An 18,975-nucleotide genomic window follows, 5' to 3' on the forward strand; every position below is an offset into this window, starting at 1 on the left:
GGGATTTCCAAGTGGTGGTATTCCCAGGTATCTGCTTTTCATGTCCTTCTAGATGGTAGTGGTCATGGGTTTGGAAGATGTGGGGACCAAATCCTGAATGTTGTGGAACCTTACTTGTTCCAAAAGTATCCATCAATTATTACCCTCTGCTTCCTGCCAATGAACTAATTTGGATCCAATTTGCCTTTGGTGGGCTTTTTTTTAACTTTTTGACCTTCCACCTAGGATCTTGTCAAAAGCTTTCACAAAATTCATGTGGACTGGATCAAACATACTTCCCTCATTGACGTTCCTTGTGACCTCCCTCAAAGAAAAAAACAATCACATGAGTTTCCAGGAATTACCTGTGGATTTTCCCACCACGATCTTGCCTTATTTTACTTGTTAAAGAATGGTACAGTGTCAACAGTTCTCCATTCTTCTGGCAAAACTCCAATAGCCAGACTGCATTGGAAAATTTGTACTCAAGGCCTTCACAATTTCCTTCCTTGCTTCATTTGTTACACACACACACTAGAGTGAAAATTCAAAGCAGCTCTGTAATGTGCTGTGGATCAACTTCTTCATCTTGCTTTTGTCAATCAGAGATTCTGCTTTGTTAAGGTTAAATGCTTATGTGCAGTCAGTGTTTATGCATGTGAACAGAAATTTGAGATGTTGTTCCCTTGGCTAGAAAACAGGACTTCTCTCTTCCCGTCTTGTACCCAATGAACTGTATGAATGATGATCTAACACAAGGGGTGAAATTAATACTCAATGCATTCACAAAACAGTGAAAGTATATGCATTTCACATAAGTGTGGCTGTCAAAAACAAGAGATAATACAGTGCACATAATTACATCCATTAAAATGTTTACATTTTTTAAAAATAAAATTAACTATTCTATTACAAAAGGGGCAAATTTCAAACTGTCCATCACCTGATCTCTACCTTGTTGCTTCCTCACTAACAAAATGGATCCAGCAAGTATGATATTTATAAGCAATTCTAAATTGTCCAATTATTGCAAATATAAAAGCACATTTTTCTAAATAAATTACTTATTTGAAACTACAACACACATTAAACATAATTGAATTCAATGCAATTAACTGATTGTAATAAAGAATCAAACATTTATTTCATGTAGAAGACAGCAAACAAGAAATCCATGTGCAACCTGCGCCACATTGGTTATACATACTGGTGCTGACCATGGTCAACGAGCCATGAAATCAAATGGACAAGTTCTTCCAGTTCATAGATAGTAAACTTTTATCACACCTCTAGGTACTCTAAAAAGTAGATACTTAGGCCAAGTCTTCAGACTCCTGATACACTACCAGGAGAGCCTCACCTTCATCAGATCTAACTGAGTGCTTTGCCCATGTCATTCGAGAGTTCGACACCTTTATAGCTAACAGCAGACTGAACAACAGCTGTGGATTGCACATGAAACGGACAAGTGGTATACAGTTTGAGGAGTAAGAAGGGAGGCAGAAACCATTTTTTTTATTTTATCAGTTCCAATGCCAGATACTTGCAGACATTTTTGCAGGGAGGATTCTGACCTCTGAACCATTCACAACATTAGTCTCTGCCAAGTGCTGATTGTTGGTACAGCATCAGATTCTCAGGAGGGTGTGACAGAACTGTACCACACAATGGGTTAATTTACTCTTGCCACCCACCCCCAAACCCTCCACTTACCAGATGAGTATATTTGCTACCACTCTAACCCTACTTAGAATAAAATTCTTCCTTTATAGGTATCTGTCTTCTGTCCAAGAGGACTAGTAGTATGCAGAACAGCTCTCTGCTCTCCGATCATTTCCTCTGTACGCCCTGACAAGTCATTGTCACCTTTTGTGATTAAGCATGGTCCTCACATCTCTTTATCAGGGAACCTCAGTTTTAATAACAGTGCCGTCAATAGGTTCATTCCGCAGGTCCACTGCCGAACCGTTCCTCCAAGACTGCTCCGCAGCCGCAGCAACCTGAATCGTCCACAGGAAGTTCTCTTTTGTGATAAAGGGCTGCTCCTTCCCTGAGGGAGAAAGAACAGAAAATTACTCAAAACTGACAAAGTGCTGCCTCTAAAAATGTTGGAATATCCAGGGGGATGTGAAGGGCATTATGGAGACTCAAGGTTTTCTTTCTCTCCCAATGGTATTTAATTTAATAGGTAAATGGGCACAATCCCAAAGATGAAAACAGCACCTATTCTTAATGTGGGAATTTAAATAGTGAGCATCGAGGAACATATGACTGACGTAGTGGGATTAATTATGTCACCCAGGACAATTATTCCAACCAAGGGCAACGGATTCAGCATTCCCTAGACTGTAGGATGCTTGTGCTCAATGCAGCAACTGGAGATTTTGATAATGCATTTAAAGGAGATTCGTGATCGACCTGAAAATCTGGAATGGGGGCACAAAACTCAGCTCTATCGCTTCCCTGCCCTTCAAAAAAAACTTTCATTCCCTAACATTACATCTTTGTAAGACTCAACAATTACGAGGATAGAGGAGCAAAGTTTATGAATCAAGGGTGGGGAGGGTGGGATGGGGTGATGAGAATAGCAAGAATTTTTTTTTAAAAATCAGGTATATTACACAACATTTCTCGCATCACAAGGAAACTTTAAGAGCTTCAAAATCAATTGCATGCTATATTGTACTCACTGTTCTTTTCACAAAAATAAAGAACATTTTAGTCTTAGAAGTTCCCTCAGTGAGATGACTGATGAGTTAATCTACTTAATGACTGTTACCCACGCAGAATTCTTTAGCTTCTTTGAAAATGAATTAGAATATCATTCATTTAAATCATAGTCTTAAACCTCAAACATACCTCTAAAAAAGTAAGCAAATCCTCTGAATACCTGCCTTGATCATATGCGTAAGTCCTACTGCGTAGCTTGATATGACAAACGAAACCAAACTGACATTTAACACCAGTTTCCACAAATGGCGATCGAGTCAGCACCAACCCTATTACAGCCACACTCCAGCACGAATGTTCTAAAACACCAAAATGGAAACTTTGATCTGAATTATCTGCAATATCTCCCCCTTTTTACTAACCTTTTAGCGTCTTGAGGAAGTGTTTCAGCAGCTCTCTGTAAGCATCCCTATATCGCTCATTATGCAGTTGGGAGCACACTGGCCTGGGTGTGCCCTGTTCAGTTATTCCCAGTGCATTTTGATTGTCCATCTTTAGTGTTCCTTCTGACCCATGAACCTTAAAGGATTCAGGAACAAAAAGTGTGGAAAGTACACAATACTTGAACATGCTCCGTACTACTAGTACTTTCCGCAACAAAGAGAAATTCACTACTAGACAGTACAGTGGATTCAGTACAGTGGGCCATCAGTTAACTGGGGCAGTCGCTTACTTGGGACAACTCTTAAAAAAAATATTCAAAAAAAATAGCCAGGATCCCCTTCATTTATTTGGGACATTATGCCGCTTAACTGGGGCAGGAGACTATTAACAAACAGTTTCTAAATAGTGTTAGTCGAGTGTAATTGTGTAGCCATTAAATAAAATGCTGTGCTTAGAACGAACAGTTTTTAAATAATGTCAGTTGTGTGTGTTTCTGTTCAAAAAATTGTGATTTTTGGCACTGATAGTTGGCAGGGAGACAATTCAGAACAGCTTTCCTCACTGTGGTTTCAAGTGTTCAAGCTTGGGGATGCCAAAAACAGCCAGGAGTCAAAATGAAACAATTCCACTGTTTCAACAAGTTAGAAACTACAAAGAACTTGAAGGTATCAACAATCATCTTGAATGTATACTTTATACTTTATTGTCGCCAAACAATTGACACTAGAGCGTACAATCATCACAGCAATATTTGATTCTGTGCTTCACGCTCCCTGGAGTACAAATCGATAGTAAATATTAAAAATTTAAGTTATAAATCATAAATAGAAAATAGAAAAGGCAGTGCAAAAAAACCGAGAGGCAGGTCCGAATATTTGGAGGGTACGGACCAGATCCGGGTCAGGATCCGTTCAGCAGTCTTATCACAGTTGGAAAGCAGCTGTTCCCAGATTTGGCCATGCGAGTCTTCAAGCTCCTGAGCCTTCTCCTGGAGGGAAGAGGGACGAAAAGTGTGTTGGCTGGGTGGGTCATGTCCTTGGTTATCCTGGCAGCACTGCTCCAACAGCGTGTGGTGTAAAGTGAGTCCAAGGACGAAAGATTGGTTTGTGTGATATGCTGGGCTGTGTTCATGATCTTCTGCAGCTTCTTCCGGTCTTGGACAGGACAACTTCCATACCAGGTTGTGATGCACCCTAGAAGAATGCTTTCTACGGTGTATCTATAAAAATTAGTGAGGGTTTTAGGGGACAGGCCAAATTTCTTTAGCTTTCACAGGAAGTAAAGGTGCTGGTGGGCCTTCTTGGCAGTGGACTCTGCTTGGTTGGACCAAGTCAGGTCATTTGTGATATTGACTCCGAGGAACTTAAAGCTTTTGACCTGTTCCACTTGCACACCACCGACGTAAATGGGGTCGTGTGGTCCGCTACTCCTTCTGAAGTCAACAACCAATTCCTTCGTCTTGCTAACGTTGAGGGATAGGCTATTGGCTTTGCACCATGCCACCAGGTTCTTAATTTCTTCTCTGTACTCAAACTCATCATTACCCGAGATACGGCCTACAATTGTGGTGTCATCAGCAAACTTATATATTGAGTTCGATGGAAACTTGGCTACACAATCATGGGTGTACAATGAATACAGCAGGGGGCTGAGTACACAGCCTTGTGGGGCACCAGTGCTCAGAGTGATTGTAGAGGAGAGCTTGTCCCCTATTTTTACAGCCTGGGTCCTGTCTGTGAGGAAGTTGAAGATCCAGCTGCAGATCTGAGTGCTAAGGCCCAGGTTCTGGAGCTTAGGAATCTGTCTATTTGGTATTAAAGGCAGAGCTGTAGTCAATAAAAAGGAGCCTTACGTATGCATCTTTATTCTCCAGGTATTCTAAGGAGGAATGTAGGGCCAGAGAGATGGCATCTGTTGTTGACCTGTTGCTCCGGTAGGCGAATTGCAAAGCATTGAGGTTGACTGGTAGGCTGTGGTTGATGTGTGCCATAACCAATCGCTCGAAGCACTTCAGAGCAATTGATGTCACAGCCACAGGTTGATAGTCATTCAGGCATGCCACCTTGCTCTTCTTCGGCACCGGGATTATCATTGCCTTCTTAAAACATGAGGGGATCTTAGACTGAAGCAAGGAGCAGTTGAAGATGTCAGCAAACACTCCAGCTAGCTCGCTTGCACAGGCCCGGAGGACCCGTCCCAGGACGCCATCTGGGCCCGTCACCTTCCTTGGATTTATCTTCAGGAAGGCCCTTCTAACGTCCTCCTCGGTGACAATGAATCTCGATGCCACCAGGTCCGGTTCATCCAGAGGGAGTGGGACGCTCCTCTTCTGTTCGAATCTTGGGTAGAATACATTAAGTTCGTCAGGAAGAGAAGCACCACAGTTATTGATATTCCCAGCCTTTTCTTTGCACCCAGTGATCTCATTTAGACGCTGCCATAGTCTACCAGCATCCCTGTGGTTAGCCTGGGCTTCCAATTTGGTTCGATATTGCCTCTTAGCACCCTTAATGGCTTTCTGGAGTTCACGCCTGGATTCTGTGTAGCAACTGGTATCCCCGGACCTAAAAGCCGCAGCTCTAGCCTTCAAAAGGGTCTTGACCTCATAATTCATCCAAGGTTTCCGGTTAGGGAATACCCGGATTGTCCTGCCAGACACACAGTCCTTTGTGCATTTCCAGATAAAGTCCGTGACAGCTGAGGCATACTCATCGAAGTTAGCTGCCAAGTCCTTGAATACTAACCAGTCCACCGATTCAAAGCAGTCACGGAGGACCTCATCCATTTCCTCCGTCCAACACGACACCACTTTTGACACCGTGACCTCCCACTTCAGTTTCTGTTTGTAAGCCGGGATGAGGACTACAGCCTGATGGTCCGATTTTCCGAAGTGAGGTCGTGGGACGGAACGGTAGGCATCCTTGACTGCTGTGTAGCAGTGGTCAAGTATATTCGGGCCTCTAGTGGGGCAGGAGACATGTTGGTATAACTTTGGCAGCGCCTTTCTGAGGTTGGCCTGGTTAAAGTCCCTGGCTGTAATGAGCAAAGCCTCCGGATTCCTGGTCTCAAGTTCACTGATGTTGGCATACAGTATGTTCAGAGCACACTCCACGTCCACCGGGGGGGGGGGAGGGAATGTAGACCGCTGTCAGTATGACCGAGGTGAATTCCCATTGCAGATAGTAGGGATGACACTTCACCAACAGGTGTTCCAGGTCTTACAATATTTAACAAAAAAATAGTATATAGTAAAAAAAAATGTTACAATGAAAGTGAAGATTTGGAGGGTGAAGGCAATCCATTGTCTACACTAGGTGTCTGCACTGATTTTGTTCATTGACACCCAATCAAAAGAACACGGCAGCGTGAACTGGATGAATTCCTCTGTTAATAATGACGAAGAACTAATACCCGGTCTTATGGTACTGTAATAGTATTGATAGCATTCCAATTTGTTTTGTTTTTCATTTAAATACATAATGTGTTACTCAGCTAAACAGTAGCTTTTTTTAATACCTTTTTAACTATTTACGTGAAACTTTGGCTAATTGGGACTGTCGCTTAACTAGGCCAAAAATGTACTGGTCCCGATGTGTCCCAAATAACCAGAATCCACTGTATTTCAAAAAAAAATTGCAGTAGATCAGCCATTCTAAACACCCTGAAACTTTGGAAGGAGATTGCTCGTGATTTCCCATAAACTGTCAACAGCCCACCTCTAATGCCAGTATCAGAATGTCACCTTAGACCAACAACAGAATTGATTAAGCCAAAAGTACATTGGGGAGATGGGCATTATGGAAAATACTTACCCCAGTAGGAGTCAGAGGCTTCAGAGTGGGATTATGAAAACAGATAAAAGTTGATAGAAAAGGAGATGATTTTAAAAAAGGGGAATGCAGAGTTGTGCTCTAGACACTTACCTCTAGTCTCTGGTCACTGTTCCGTGTACAGTGCTGACTAACATCAAGCGTGACTATTGCCCCACTGGCAAATTTCATACTAACAGAGACAGCATCAGCATCCTTAAGGGCTGCAATTTCTGTCAATAGAGAATAGGTGAGGGTCACAATTTACAAACCATATTAAAGTCAACTTTCCTCCTTCTTCAAATAAAATAGTTGCTTTGATTTATTTCCTGGTAAGAACTCAGAGTTGTTGGATGATTTAGTTTCAACGTTTTCCTTGACCAGGTGTGGCAGATTCAGTGCACATGACAAGACATGCACTGAGGAGCTTTAAGAAAATGCTGCAAACGTCGCAACTTCATGCAATAAGGGATTTGAGGGATCATGCACTAAATCCACAGTCTGAGTTTAGAACCAATGCAATGTGCAGTAATTTCATTTTAACCACTACCAGCAGCATTCTCATTGTTCCTCCTGAAAACACTTTCTCACTGCAGTCAACATCCAAGGGCTGTTGGACAAGATGTCAACTTCAACCCATGGCAATTTTTCCATACCCTTATTAACATAGAATAGTACAGCACAGTACAGGCCCTTCAGCCCACAATGTTGTGCTGATCCTCAAACCCTGCCTCCCATATAAGCCCCCACCTTAAATTCCTCCATATACCTGTCTAGTAGTCTCTTAAACTTCACTAGTGTATCTGCCTCCACCATTGACTCAGGCAGTGCATTCCACCCACCAACCACTCTCTGAGTAAAAAATCTTCCTCTAATATCCCGCTTGAACTTCCCACCCCTTACCTTAAAGCCATGTCCTCTTGTATTGAGCAGTGGTGCCCTGGGGAAGAGGCGCTGGCTCTCCACACTATCTATTCCTCTTATCTTATACACCTCTATCATGTCTCCCCTCATCCTCCTTCTCTCCAAAGAGTAAAGCCCTAGCTCCCGTAATCTCTGATCATAATGCATACTCTCTAAACCAGGCAGCATCCTGGTAAATCTCCTCTGTACCCTTTCCAACGCTTCCACATCCTTCCTATAGTGAGGCGACCAGAACTGGACACAGTACTCCAAGTGTGGCCTAACCAGAGTTTTATAGAGCTGCATCATTACATCGCGACACTTAAACTCTATCCCTCGACTTAAGAAAGCTAACACCCCATAAGCTTTCTTAACTACCCTATCCACCTGTGAGGCAACTTTCAGGGATCTGTAGACAGGTACCCCCAGATCCCTCTGCTCCTCCACACTACCAAGTCTGCCATTTACTTTGTACTCTGCCTTGGAGTTTGCCCTTCCAAAGTGTACCACTTCACACTTCTCCAGGTTGAACTCCATCTGCCACTTCTCAGCCCACTTCTGCATCCTATCAATGTCTCTCTGCAATCTTTGACGATCCTCTACACCATCAACCTTTGTGTCGTCTGCAAACTTGCCAACCCACCCTTCTACCCCCACATCCAGGTCGTTAATAAAAATCACGAAAAGTAGAGGTCCCAGAACAGATCCTTGTGGGACACCACTAGTCACAATCCTCCAATCTGAATGTACCCCCTCCACCACGACCCTCTGCCTTCTGCAGGCAAGCCAATTCTGAATCCACCTGGCCAAAATTCCCTGGATCCCATGCCTTCTGACTTTCTGAATAAGCCTACCCTGTGGAAACTTGTCAAATGCCTTACTAAAATCCATACAGATCACATCCCCTGAACTACCCTCATCTATATGCCTGGTCACCTCCTCAAAGAACTCTATCAGTCTTGTTAGACACGATTTGCCCTTCACACAGCCATGCTGACTGTCCCTGATTAGACCATGATTCTCTAAATGCCCAGAGATCCTATCTCTAAGAATCTTTTCCAACAGCTTTCCCACCACAGACGTAAGACTCACTGGTCTATAATTACCCGGACTATCCCTACGACCTTTTTTGAACAAGGGGACAACATTCGCCTCCTTCCAATCCTCCGGTACCATTCCTGTGGACGAGGACATAAAGATCCTAGCCAGAGGCTCAGCAATCTCTTCCCTTGCCTCGTGGAGCAGCCTGGGGAATATTCCGTCAGGTGCCGGGGACTTATTCCAGCCAATAAGCACCAGCTGGATATAGTCTCGTGATGAACTCATAATATTTTTATTTAGAGATACAGCACAGTAACAGACCCTTATGGCCCAATTAACCTACTAACCCATATGTCTGGGATGTGCGAGGAAACAAGTACACCCACAGTAAACCCACACGGTCGTGGGAAGAATGTACAAACTCTTTCCAGTGGCTGGAATGCCACTGTCCTTCAATAATAGTAACAGCTCGATCAAGTGTTTAATTTATCAGTGATTCAGTACAGAAATAGGAACACAAAATCGATAATCCTAACTAATCAAGAACTGACCAACCTCCGCTTTGAATATACCCAATGACTCAGCCTCCACAGGCATGTGTAGCAATGAATTCCCCAAATTCACCAACCTCTGGGTAAACAAACTTTTCATCTCTGTTCTAAAGGGATGCCCTTCCATTCTGAGGCTGTGCCCTCTGGTCCTAAACCCCTCCACTAGAGGAAACATCCCCTGTATGTCCACTCTATCTAGGCCTTTCAATACTCAACAAGGCTTCTATGAGATCCCCCTCATTCTTCTAAACCCAAGTGAGTACAGGCTGGAGTTACGCCTTTATTCAGATGAGATCACAACTGCTCTCACAAATAGATTTAAAAGATCCCGAAGTATTATTTCAATCAATAACACAGGTCATTCTCCACAATGATATGTCTAATATTTATTCTTCCATCAATTTAATTACATAATCTGATCAAAATGGAGAAGATAGTGGCGTGCCTGCGCATGCGCAGCCCTCCGGTGAAAAATGATATCTATTAAATAGGGGCTGTGGACAATTCTAATTTGATGGAGAATGGACATGAAAGCACAGACGAACATCTGGAGAAATTTCTGAAACGCTTGTTTCGCTGCTGTCGTTACTGCGTGGTCGGGAATCTTTCGGAGGGTAGGCCTCAAAATCCCCGGCCTTGCCTGCTTTTGGCAACCGAGAAGGAGGTCGAGTCGTTCGGACAGAGATGGTGCTCAGTACTCCGTGTCGGAGAGTTGATCAGAGCTCGAAGTTTTCCGATGACTCAGAGTTGGATTGTGGTCAGCATGGCAGGGACAGTTTTTCTTCCTTCTCCCGTCTGCGTGAGATGTGGGATATTTGAGAGACTTTGAACTTTACTGTGCTCATGGACTTCTTCATCAAGTTATGGTATTGTTGCACTGTTGTAACTATATGTTATAATTATGTGGTTTTGTCAGTTTTTTAGTCTTGGTCTGTCCTGTGTTTTGTGATATCTCACCAGAGGAAATATTGTATCATTTCTTAACGCATGCATTACTAAATGACAATAAAGGGGGACTACGTGCTTCATAATCAAAACGTTGGTATCTGCTGTGGCTTAAGTGAGAACACCCTTGCATGAATAACTGACTGCAGATTCAAATTGCAAGTTAAAAGAGGGGGGGAGGGTATTGTGTAAATCTATGCTGGAACTTTACTGCAATGCTGAGGTGGTGCTGGATGTTGGGAGGCAGCATCTTCAGGACAAGATGCTGAACCAAAGTCTTGTATGTGAATATAATGATCCCATAGCATTATTTCAAAGAGAAGGGAATTATCCTTGGTCATGTGGCAAGACTTATTCAAAGTTCGAAGTTAATGTAATGTCAAAATACATTTTTGTTACCACATACGTGAGACTCATTTTCTTGCAAGCATTCACAATAGAAAAAAGAAATACAACAGAATCAATGAAAAATTACGCACAAACAAGACTTACAAACAAACAAAAGACGATAAACTCTAAATACTGCACAAAAAAGAATAAATAAATAAATAATATTGAGGACATTATTCAGTAAAACAGATTGAATCTACTTCAGCAACTTCATAGAAGGTACTAAATAAACACACATTATTTCTATCACTGGTTTAGTGTCAAGATATATTCAGGTTGATTAAATAATCTCTCTATGTTGGGGATCAAATTATTGCTGTATTTCGATCGTAAGATTCTTGTCCAAAATCCAGCCCTCTTGGGAGTGAGAGTGTGCCAGATTTTTGATTTTGACAAATGAAGAACAATGTTTACATAAAACCCTGGGGGGGGGGGGGAGAGGACAATTTATTTTGTACTTACCAAGTAAACAGCATATCATGCTTGATGTGGACAGGGATGGCAGAGTTCGTTATTCTGCCTGGGTTGCATTGACCTTGGGAATTCAAGCCATGCCCAGCCAATAATTAATGTGGGGTACCACAGATAACGAGAAATTTGTCCAATTTTAATTTAACTTAATGGAAAATTAAATAAAAATATCTTTTTTCTGATGGCCAGATTTTGGACTAGCATACTGTCCTAAATAACACGCAAATGACATTCTTGCAAAAGCATCCAACATTTTTTTGGTTCAGATGTCATAAAAATTGTCAGTTTCTTCCATTTGTTTGTCATGTTCCATGAATATTTATTGCCTATTCCATGTTCTTCAGAGGGCTTTTGAAATCAAGCATGTGTGAGCCAGATGCAGTCGAGACCATGAAGCTTATTTTCATGAAAAGGAATTGGTAAACTGGTGAGTTTTTAATGACAAACTGATGGCTTCATTTTCTCCCCTCAGGCCGATGTATTAAACTGGTCATAAAAGGACTTAAATTCAATATGCACATACCTCCTGTACCTAATAAAGTGGCCATTGAGAGCATTGTCTTCTACTTCTGTAGCCCATCCACTTCGAGGTTCAATGTGGTGTGCATTCAAAGATGCTCTTCTGCACACCACTGTTGTAATGCATGGTTATTTGAGTTACTGTCAGCTTCAACCAGTCTGGTCATTCTCCTCTGACCTGTCTCATTAACAAGGTGTTTTTGCCCACAGAACTGCCACTCACAGCATGCTTTTTGGTTTTTTCCCCCTCTGTATTCTCTGTAAACTTTAGAGACTGTTGTGCATGAAAATACCAGAGGGTAGCGGCTTCTGACATACTCAAACCACCCCATCTGGCACCAAGAATAATTCCATGGTCAAAGTCACTTAGATTACAATTACTGCTAACTCTGAACAACTGAAACTCTTGAGCATATCTGCGTGCTTTTCTGCATTGAGTTGCTGCCACATGATTGACAGATTAGATATTTGTGTAAACGAGCAAGTGTATAGGTGAACCTAATAAAGTGACCACTAGATGTAGTTCCACCACCAGGTTTTTCTATTCTACATTCTCAAATTTAAAGTGTAGGATTTTCAAAAATACAGAAGTGATAAGAAATATACCTACAATGTTTACTTTCCTAACCTGAGGGAGAAAGGGAATGCACAAGATGGAGAACAGAGAGGGAAACGTTCAGTAAAAGACAGAAAATGCTATATAAAAAAACTTAACACGGGGCAGCATCTCTGACTTGCAACATTTTGTTTTCCTTTCCACAGACGCGGCTCAGTTTCTCCAGCATTTACTCTTTTTATTTCAAATTTCCAGCTTGTGCAGTTTTTTGAAATTTCATATCCTCCAAACTCTCATGCACACCAGTGGCATATTCAATATTAAATCAGACACTAATTGGGTAGAGACAGAGGTGTGGTGTTTTCAACTAAGATCTATTAATCATTGTGACCTGCAGAAATGATTTTTATTACAAATATCAACTCAATTTTCATTTTGATTCTACCTTGACAGAAGGCATGGCCTAAGGAGAATATGGTATCTGGAGCATTTTCCCCAAGAATCCAACAGACAGCATCCAAGTCATGTACCACACCATCGTAGAAAATTCCACCTGTATGAAAGAGAATATTTCAGACTATTTTGCATATACGAAACAGCATAATTAAGAATTACAATGCAATTGAATTCTAGACAGTAAACATTCAACATGAGAGTCACAAACATCACAAAGCACGTTTACTTATGGAACAGGCCCTTGCAGCCCAATGAGAAAATCACCCAGCAATCCACTTATTAACCCTAACCTAATCACAGCACAATTTACAATGACCAATTAACCTACTAACCGGTACTTCCATGGGCAGAAACCACAGCACCCAGACAAAAGCAACTTGGCCACAGGGAGAACGTACAAACTCCTTAAAGACAGCGCTGGATTTGAATTTCAAACTCCGAATGCCCTGCGCTGCCATAGTGTTGTACTAACTGCAACGTTACCATAGCGCCCAGTCTGAACCTATGACATGTTTAAGAAGAATCATGCTCAATAAGCCTTTTCTAAATCTATATCAAGAGTAAACTCTTCATCAACTCCTTCAGCCTTGTAGCCTTGAGAGGCCAAGTTGCTAAGGGGGAGGAAATCACCACTGAATTGCTCAGAAGTATTGTCCAAGAGATCACTAGTTAATGGTTTATAATTTGTTTATCCACCCAGCTCCCTCTGAAGGTATAGTAAGTTATTCCACAAAATGCAAAGGCAATAGCTCTCACTTTTCATTACTCACCAATTTTATTTTATTTTATTGCTCAGTATTGTGAATTTAAGAGAAGCTCTTCAGGCTCACTCAATCTGCATTACAGGGATTTTCAAAGCCTGTACACATTATTTCCAAATCTACTGAGGTAATTAGCTATTTATAAACACTATGAAACACTATACTGTTGCAACACTGAACCACAGGCTGTATGTTAGGACACCTGCAAGACTGAGACTGAATGTTTCCTGTCCTATTTTTAGCTGGAAACAAACTTACAAGGATCCTAGAAATCTCAGTGTTTTGTCAGCTTTAATGATGACTCAACCATACCGAGCAGCAAGCTAATAAAGACTTTGATAGAGAGCACAAGATAAAAATCACTAGTGATCACGGTAAATCGTGGTTACCAATGACAGAGCAAGTCTGGCAGGCACAACCTTGTAGCAAGCTGAGAAACATGAGGGACATGGATGGACATTGCACGTCAGACTAAAGTAGTCGGTAGACAAGGATAATTTTAGTTGCCATAGAATGAGAAGGTCAGGCAGGTACTGTCATGTTATTCACAATCGGCTCAACTTCAACAAATTTCAATTACGTGGGCCCAATAAACTTTCAACCAATCAAGAAAAGTATAAAATGACCATTTTTCAAAGGATAGTTTATTAAGTTGGGCTTGGGAGAAACAAAGGACACAATGACTACAATATTAAAATTTTTAGCTCCTTCACTGCAGTCAACTTGGACCAAAGCAATAGGATTTTAACAAAATTTAGATGATTATCAGTTCTGTCAAGCTGAGAGGTCCAGGGACATACTTAGTTACATTCTAATAATGGTCAATAGGTTATCATGGTAGTGTCGTGGTTAGCACAACATTTTACTGTATGGACTACCTGGGTTCATTTCCCACCACTGCCTGTAAAGAGTTGGTATGTTCTCCCTGTGAATGCAAGGGTTTCCTCCCAGTACTCCAGTTTCCTCCCACAGTCCAAAGACACACCATTTGGTAGATTAATTGGTCACTGTAAATTGTTTCGTTATTAAGCTAGGATTAAATCAGGGGATTGCTGGAGTGTGACTTGAAGGGCTGGAAGGGCCTATTCTGCTTCGTATCTCAATAAAAAATAAAAATAAAAATAAAAATAAAAATGAAGATTACCTCACAACCTTGGGTATCTGCAATTATTCATCAAGGTGGAATTGTGTCCACAAATCTCATGAATAACACTTATTTGACATCTGGAATATGCAGCTGAACTGTTATAATTGCTTTTTACATACAATATTCTAATTCATTGGAGTGAAATGATGATGTAACAGAACAGTGCAATGAAAGTTACAAAGGCATGATTTCTGTAATAACGGGCAAAATATTCTACCTGAAATGAAATGAAGACACCTTTACCAAATCTCTGCTTTCGGTTCACCAATTTGTAAATGTTAACCATGTTTTTCCTCGCTTCAGGCACTATCTGATATACTGAGTATTTGGAGATTTCTTTTGTGTCTTATTTCAAATTTCCATCGTGGCAGTAGTTTGATTTTACAAGTTTCTTTTTAAATGTTGACACACTCCCTCTGTTTCTACTACTTTTTCTTTTTATTTCCAACTTTTTGTTTCAGAATCAACTTGATTCTCCAAACCAACTTAATTTATTTTCAATGCAAATAAAGTTAACCTAATTTTCACATCACAAGATGCTATTCGGTCATACCTGTCTTCTTAATGTAGCTCAGAGGCGGAGAAGGGTAGGTCTTACTGACACTAACAATTCGCTGAACTCTTCCCAGAGCCTTGTTGTGAACCTTTTTGTATAAGAACTGTACAGCAGGATCGAAACGCCTGCACAGAGACAGAAAATGGTCAAATACATTAATCAGCAGCATTTTGTTTTATTGTGAAATGTAATAGATACCTATAGCAAAAGAAATTTACCCTGGCATTAGAGAATCATTGTTCAAGTTTGGATATTGTGAATAATAGATTTCGTATTTCCAAAAATCCCAATGTGAACAATGATCAACACAATCTTGGGAATCTGATTCCCCAGATGATGGCATTCTGAGTCTGAACTCATGGGTTCACTATGGAAAACATACTGTATTTTGACCCTTTGCTATCTTTATTTTTAATTTTCTCCCAACTCCATCCAAAATATTTGTCAAATGACATAGTGGCTCAGCTAACTGGTCACTTCCAGTTCCTTGTAGATGAAGACACGAGGAAATCTGCAGATGCTGGAAATTCAAGCAACACACACAAAAAATGCTGGTGAACGCAGCAGACCAGGCAGCATCTATAGGAAGAGATACAATCGACCTTTCCAGCCGGGACCCTTCGTCAGGACTAACTGAAAGAAGTAAGATAGTAAGAGATTTGAAAGTAGGAGGGGGAGGGGGAGATCCCAAATGATAGAAGACAGGAGGGGAAGGGTGGATCTAAGAGCTGGAAAGTTGATTGGCAAAAGGGATACCAGACTGGAGAAGGGAGAGGATCATGGGACAGGAAGCCTGGGGAGAGAGGGAAGTTGGGGAAGGGCGCCCGGACGGTGGAGAGCAGGCAAGGAGTTATAGTGAGAGGGACAGAAGGAGAAAAAAGAGAGGAAAAAAAGGGAAATAAAAAAATATATTAAATAAATAAGGGATGGGGTGTGAAGGGGAGGAGGGGCGTTAACAGAAGTTAGAGAAGTCAATATTCATGCCATCAGGTTGAAGGCTACCCAGACGGAATATAAGGTATTGTTCCTCCAACCTGAGTGTGGCTTCATTTTGACAGTAGAGGAGGTCGTGGATAGACATATCAGAATGGGAATGGGATGTGGAATTAAAATGTGTGGCCACTGGGAGATCTTGCTTTCTCTGGCAGACAGAATGTAGGTGTTCAGCGAAACGGTCTCCTGAGTCGGCTGGGGTGATATACTGCGTCCGTTGCTCCCGGTGTGGCCTTCTATATATTGGCGAGACCCGACATAGGCTGGGAGACCACTTTGCTGAACACCTGCGCTCTGTCCGCCAGAGAAAGCAAGATCTCCCAGTGGCCACACATTTTAATTCCACCTCTCATTCCCATTCTGGCATGTCTATCCACGGCCTCCTCTACTGTCAAGATGAAGCCACACTCAGGTTGGAGGAACAACACCTTAAATTCCGTCTGGGTAGCCTCCAACCTGATGGTGTGAATATTGACTTCTCCAACTTCCGTTAATGCCCCTCCCCCCTTCACACTCCATCCCTTATTTATTTATTTATCTCTTCCCCCCCCCCCCTCTTTTTTCTCCCTCTGTCCCTCTCACTATAACTCCTTGACTGCTCTCCACCCTCCAGGCTCCCCTCCCTGCTTCTCTCTCTCTCCCCAGGCTTCCCATCCCATGACCCTCTTCCCTTCTCCAGCCTGGTATCCCTTTTGCCAATCAACTTTCCAGCTCTTAGATCCACCCCTCCTCTCCTGTCTTCTCTGTCCCTCTGACTATACCCCTTGCCCATCCTCTGGGTTTTCCCCCCTCCCCCTTTTCCTTCTCCCTGGGCCTCCTGTCCCATGATCCTCTCATATCCCTTTTGTCAATCACCTGTCCAGCTCTCAGCGCCATCCCTTCCCCTCCTGTCATTTCGGATCTCCCCCTCCCCCTCTCAAATCTCTTACTAGCTCTTCTTTCAGTTAGTACTGACGAAGGGTCCCGGCCCAAAACGTCGACTGTACTTCTTCCTATAGATGCTGCCTGGCCTGCTGCGTTCCACCAGCATTTTTTGTGTGTGTTCCTTGTAGATGAATCCATTCGGCAAGTGTGAGCAAAGTATTGCAAGGTAACACTCAAGTCCACACAAATGTTTTGGATGAACCTTTTCCTTAAATTCAAAGGCAAACAACTCCCAGATGTGGACAGAATCAGCGACTCTTGGCTGATCTCACTTTCCCACTCTCTTCAACCAGCTGAGATGAAATAGCAACAGAGACAGGTGTTCAAACACAAAGCCTTCTTAGTCTGTGCCATATCAAATAATACATTTACTCTTGACAGAAATGCAAAATATGGACCGATGTAATATTTACACACGAGAAAATCTGCAGACGCTGGAAATTCGAGCAACACACACAAAATGCTGGAGGAACTCAGGCAGGCAGCATCTATGGGAAAAAATAGCAGTCAACATTTCAGGCTGAAATTGCCAAGCCTGCTAAGTTCCTCCAGCATTTTGTGTGTATTGCCCAATGTAATATTGTCAACTCAGGCCCTCTAATTCCACCCAGAAGATTCTACTCACTTATACAGTCCACAGACCAGAGGTTTCCCAACTCTTGCAGCTTCATCAAAGCATGATTCAGCAACATGTTTGTCTAAACTCAGTAACTTTTCACAAAATACTCCTTTACCTGGAACATAAAGAGAATAATTGATTCATCCCAAAGTACCAGATACAAGGAAAAACAATTTTTATTTGGTATTTTGGCAGAGGCTAGGTAAATATTTTGAAGAAGATTATTTGTTCTATCTGGTTGCATCATTGTCTGATATGGATGGATCACTGCACAGGATCGGAAAAAGCTGCGGAGGTTTGCAACTCAGCCAGCTCCATCATGAGCACCAGCCTCCCCAGCATCGAGGACATCTTCAAAAGACGATGCCTGAAAAAGGCAGCATCCATCATTAAGGACCCTCGTCACGCAGTTTACATGCCCTTCCATTATTGCTGCCATCAGAGAGGAGATACAGGAGCTTGAAGATGCACACTCTATGTTCTAGGAACAGCTTCTTCCCCTCTGCCATCAGATTTCTGAACAGACATTGAACCCATGAACACAGCCTCACTAATACTGTTCTCTATTTGCGCTACATATTCAATCTTGTATATTTCTTATTGCAGTTTAGTATTTTTGTAATGCATTGTAATGCTGACCCAAAACGACTAATATCACAACATATATCAGTGATATTAAATCTGATTCTCATCCCGTTTTAGACTGTAATCAGAAAAATGAGGGCCTTCGACCTGAAATGGTTGATTGTTACAGTTTCTTTTTACATGGATTCTCTCTGTGAACAGGTGGGTGATTCTAGTACTTCCCGTTTTTATTTCAGACTTCTAGCATTTCATTTTCAGCCTATTACACCAGAATATGAAAGATAAATATGCAGCTCAAGCCAACTAAGTCTAACAAATATTAAGTAAATATTTAGTTAAGCAAGCACCAAATGACTCTAGCTGGAGTTGGCAGACTCTGGTTTGTTTGTGACAGGATAATTAAGCTGACAGGAGCATCTTGAGTTTAATATTTTCAAAATATGATGTGTACTTCTACATTGGGAAGATAACTTTTCGATTCAATGAGCAGCACAAACCGGAATAATTCATCTTTAAAAAAAAACTGATCCAATGCAGTTACTTTTTTGTAATTTCAGTTTATGAATCTATTTAGCTTTGTCTTTACTAATTGTAAAAGAATGTAACTCAACACAAAGAATGAAACACGAGTGCCATTCAAATTGTCAGTTTGTTTC

At 41.7% G+C, this 18,975-nt stretch overlaps 1 protein-coding gene across 2 annotated transcripts in view; it reads right to left on the reverse strand.

Annotated features, from left to right (window-relative positions):
- Positions 1 to 807: 807 nt before the first annotated feature.
- LOC134337770 (myo-inositol 2-dehydrogenase-like) overlaps positions 808 to 18,975 on the reverse strand; it is a 47,985-nt gene continuing 29,817 nt past the window's right edge. For both annotated transcript variants that reach the window (XM_063033002.1, XM_063033001.1), the window contains exons 4-9: positions 17,741 to 17,849; positions 15,196 to 15,323; positions 12,724 to 12,831; positions 7,017 to 7,135; positions 3,072 to 3,228; positions 808 to 2,029 (exon numbers count right to left, since the gene is read on the reverse strand). In XM_063033002.1, coding sequence (XP_062889072.1) covers positions 1,881 to 2,029; positions 3,072 to 3,228; positions 7,017 to 7,135; positions 12,724 to 12,831; positions 15,196 to 15,323; positions 17,741 to 17,849 — 770 coding nt within the window. In that variant the 3' untranslated portion in view covers positions 808 to 1,880. The remainder of the gene's footprint in view (positions 2,030 to 3,071; positions 3,229 to 7,016; positions 7,136 to 12,723; positions 12,832 to 15,195; positions 15,324 to 17,740; positions 17,850 to 18,975) is intronic.

Source organism: Mobula hypostoma, chromosome 25, assembly GCF_963921235.1.
Source record: "Mobula hypostoma chromosome 25, sMobHyp1.1, whole genome shotgun sequence".
NCBI classification, from domain to species: domain Eukaryota; kingdom Metazoa; phylum Chordata; class Chondrichthyes; order Myliobatiformes; family Myliobatidae; genus Mobula; species Mobula hypostoma.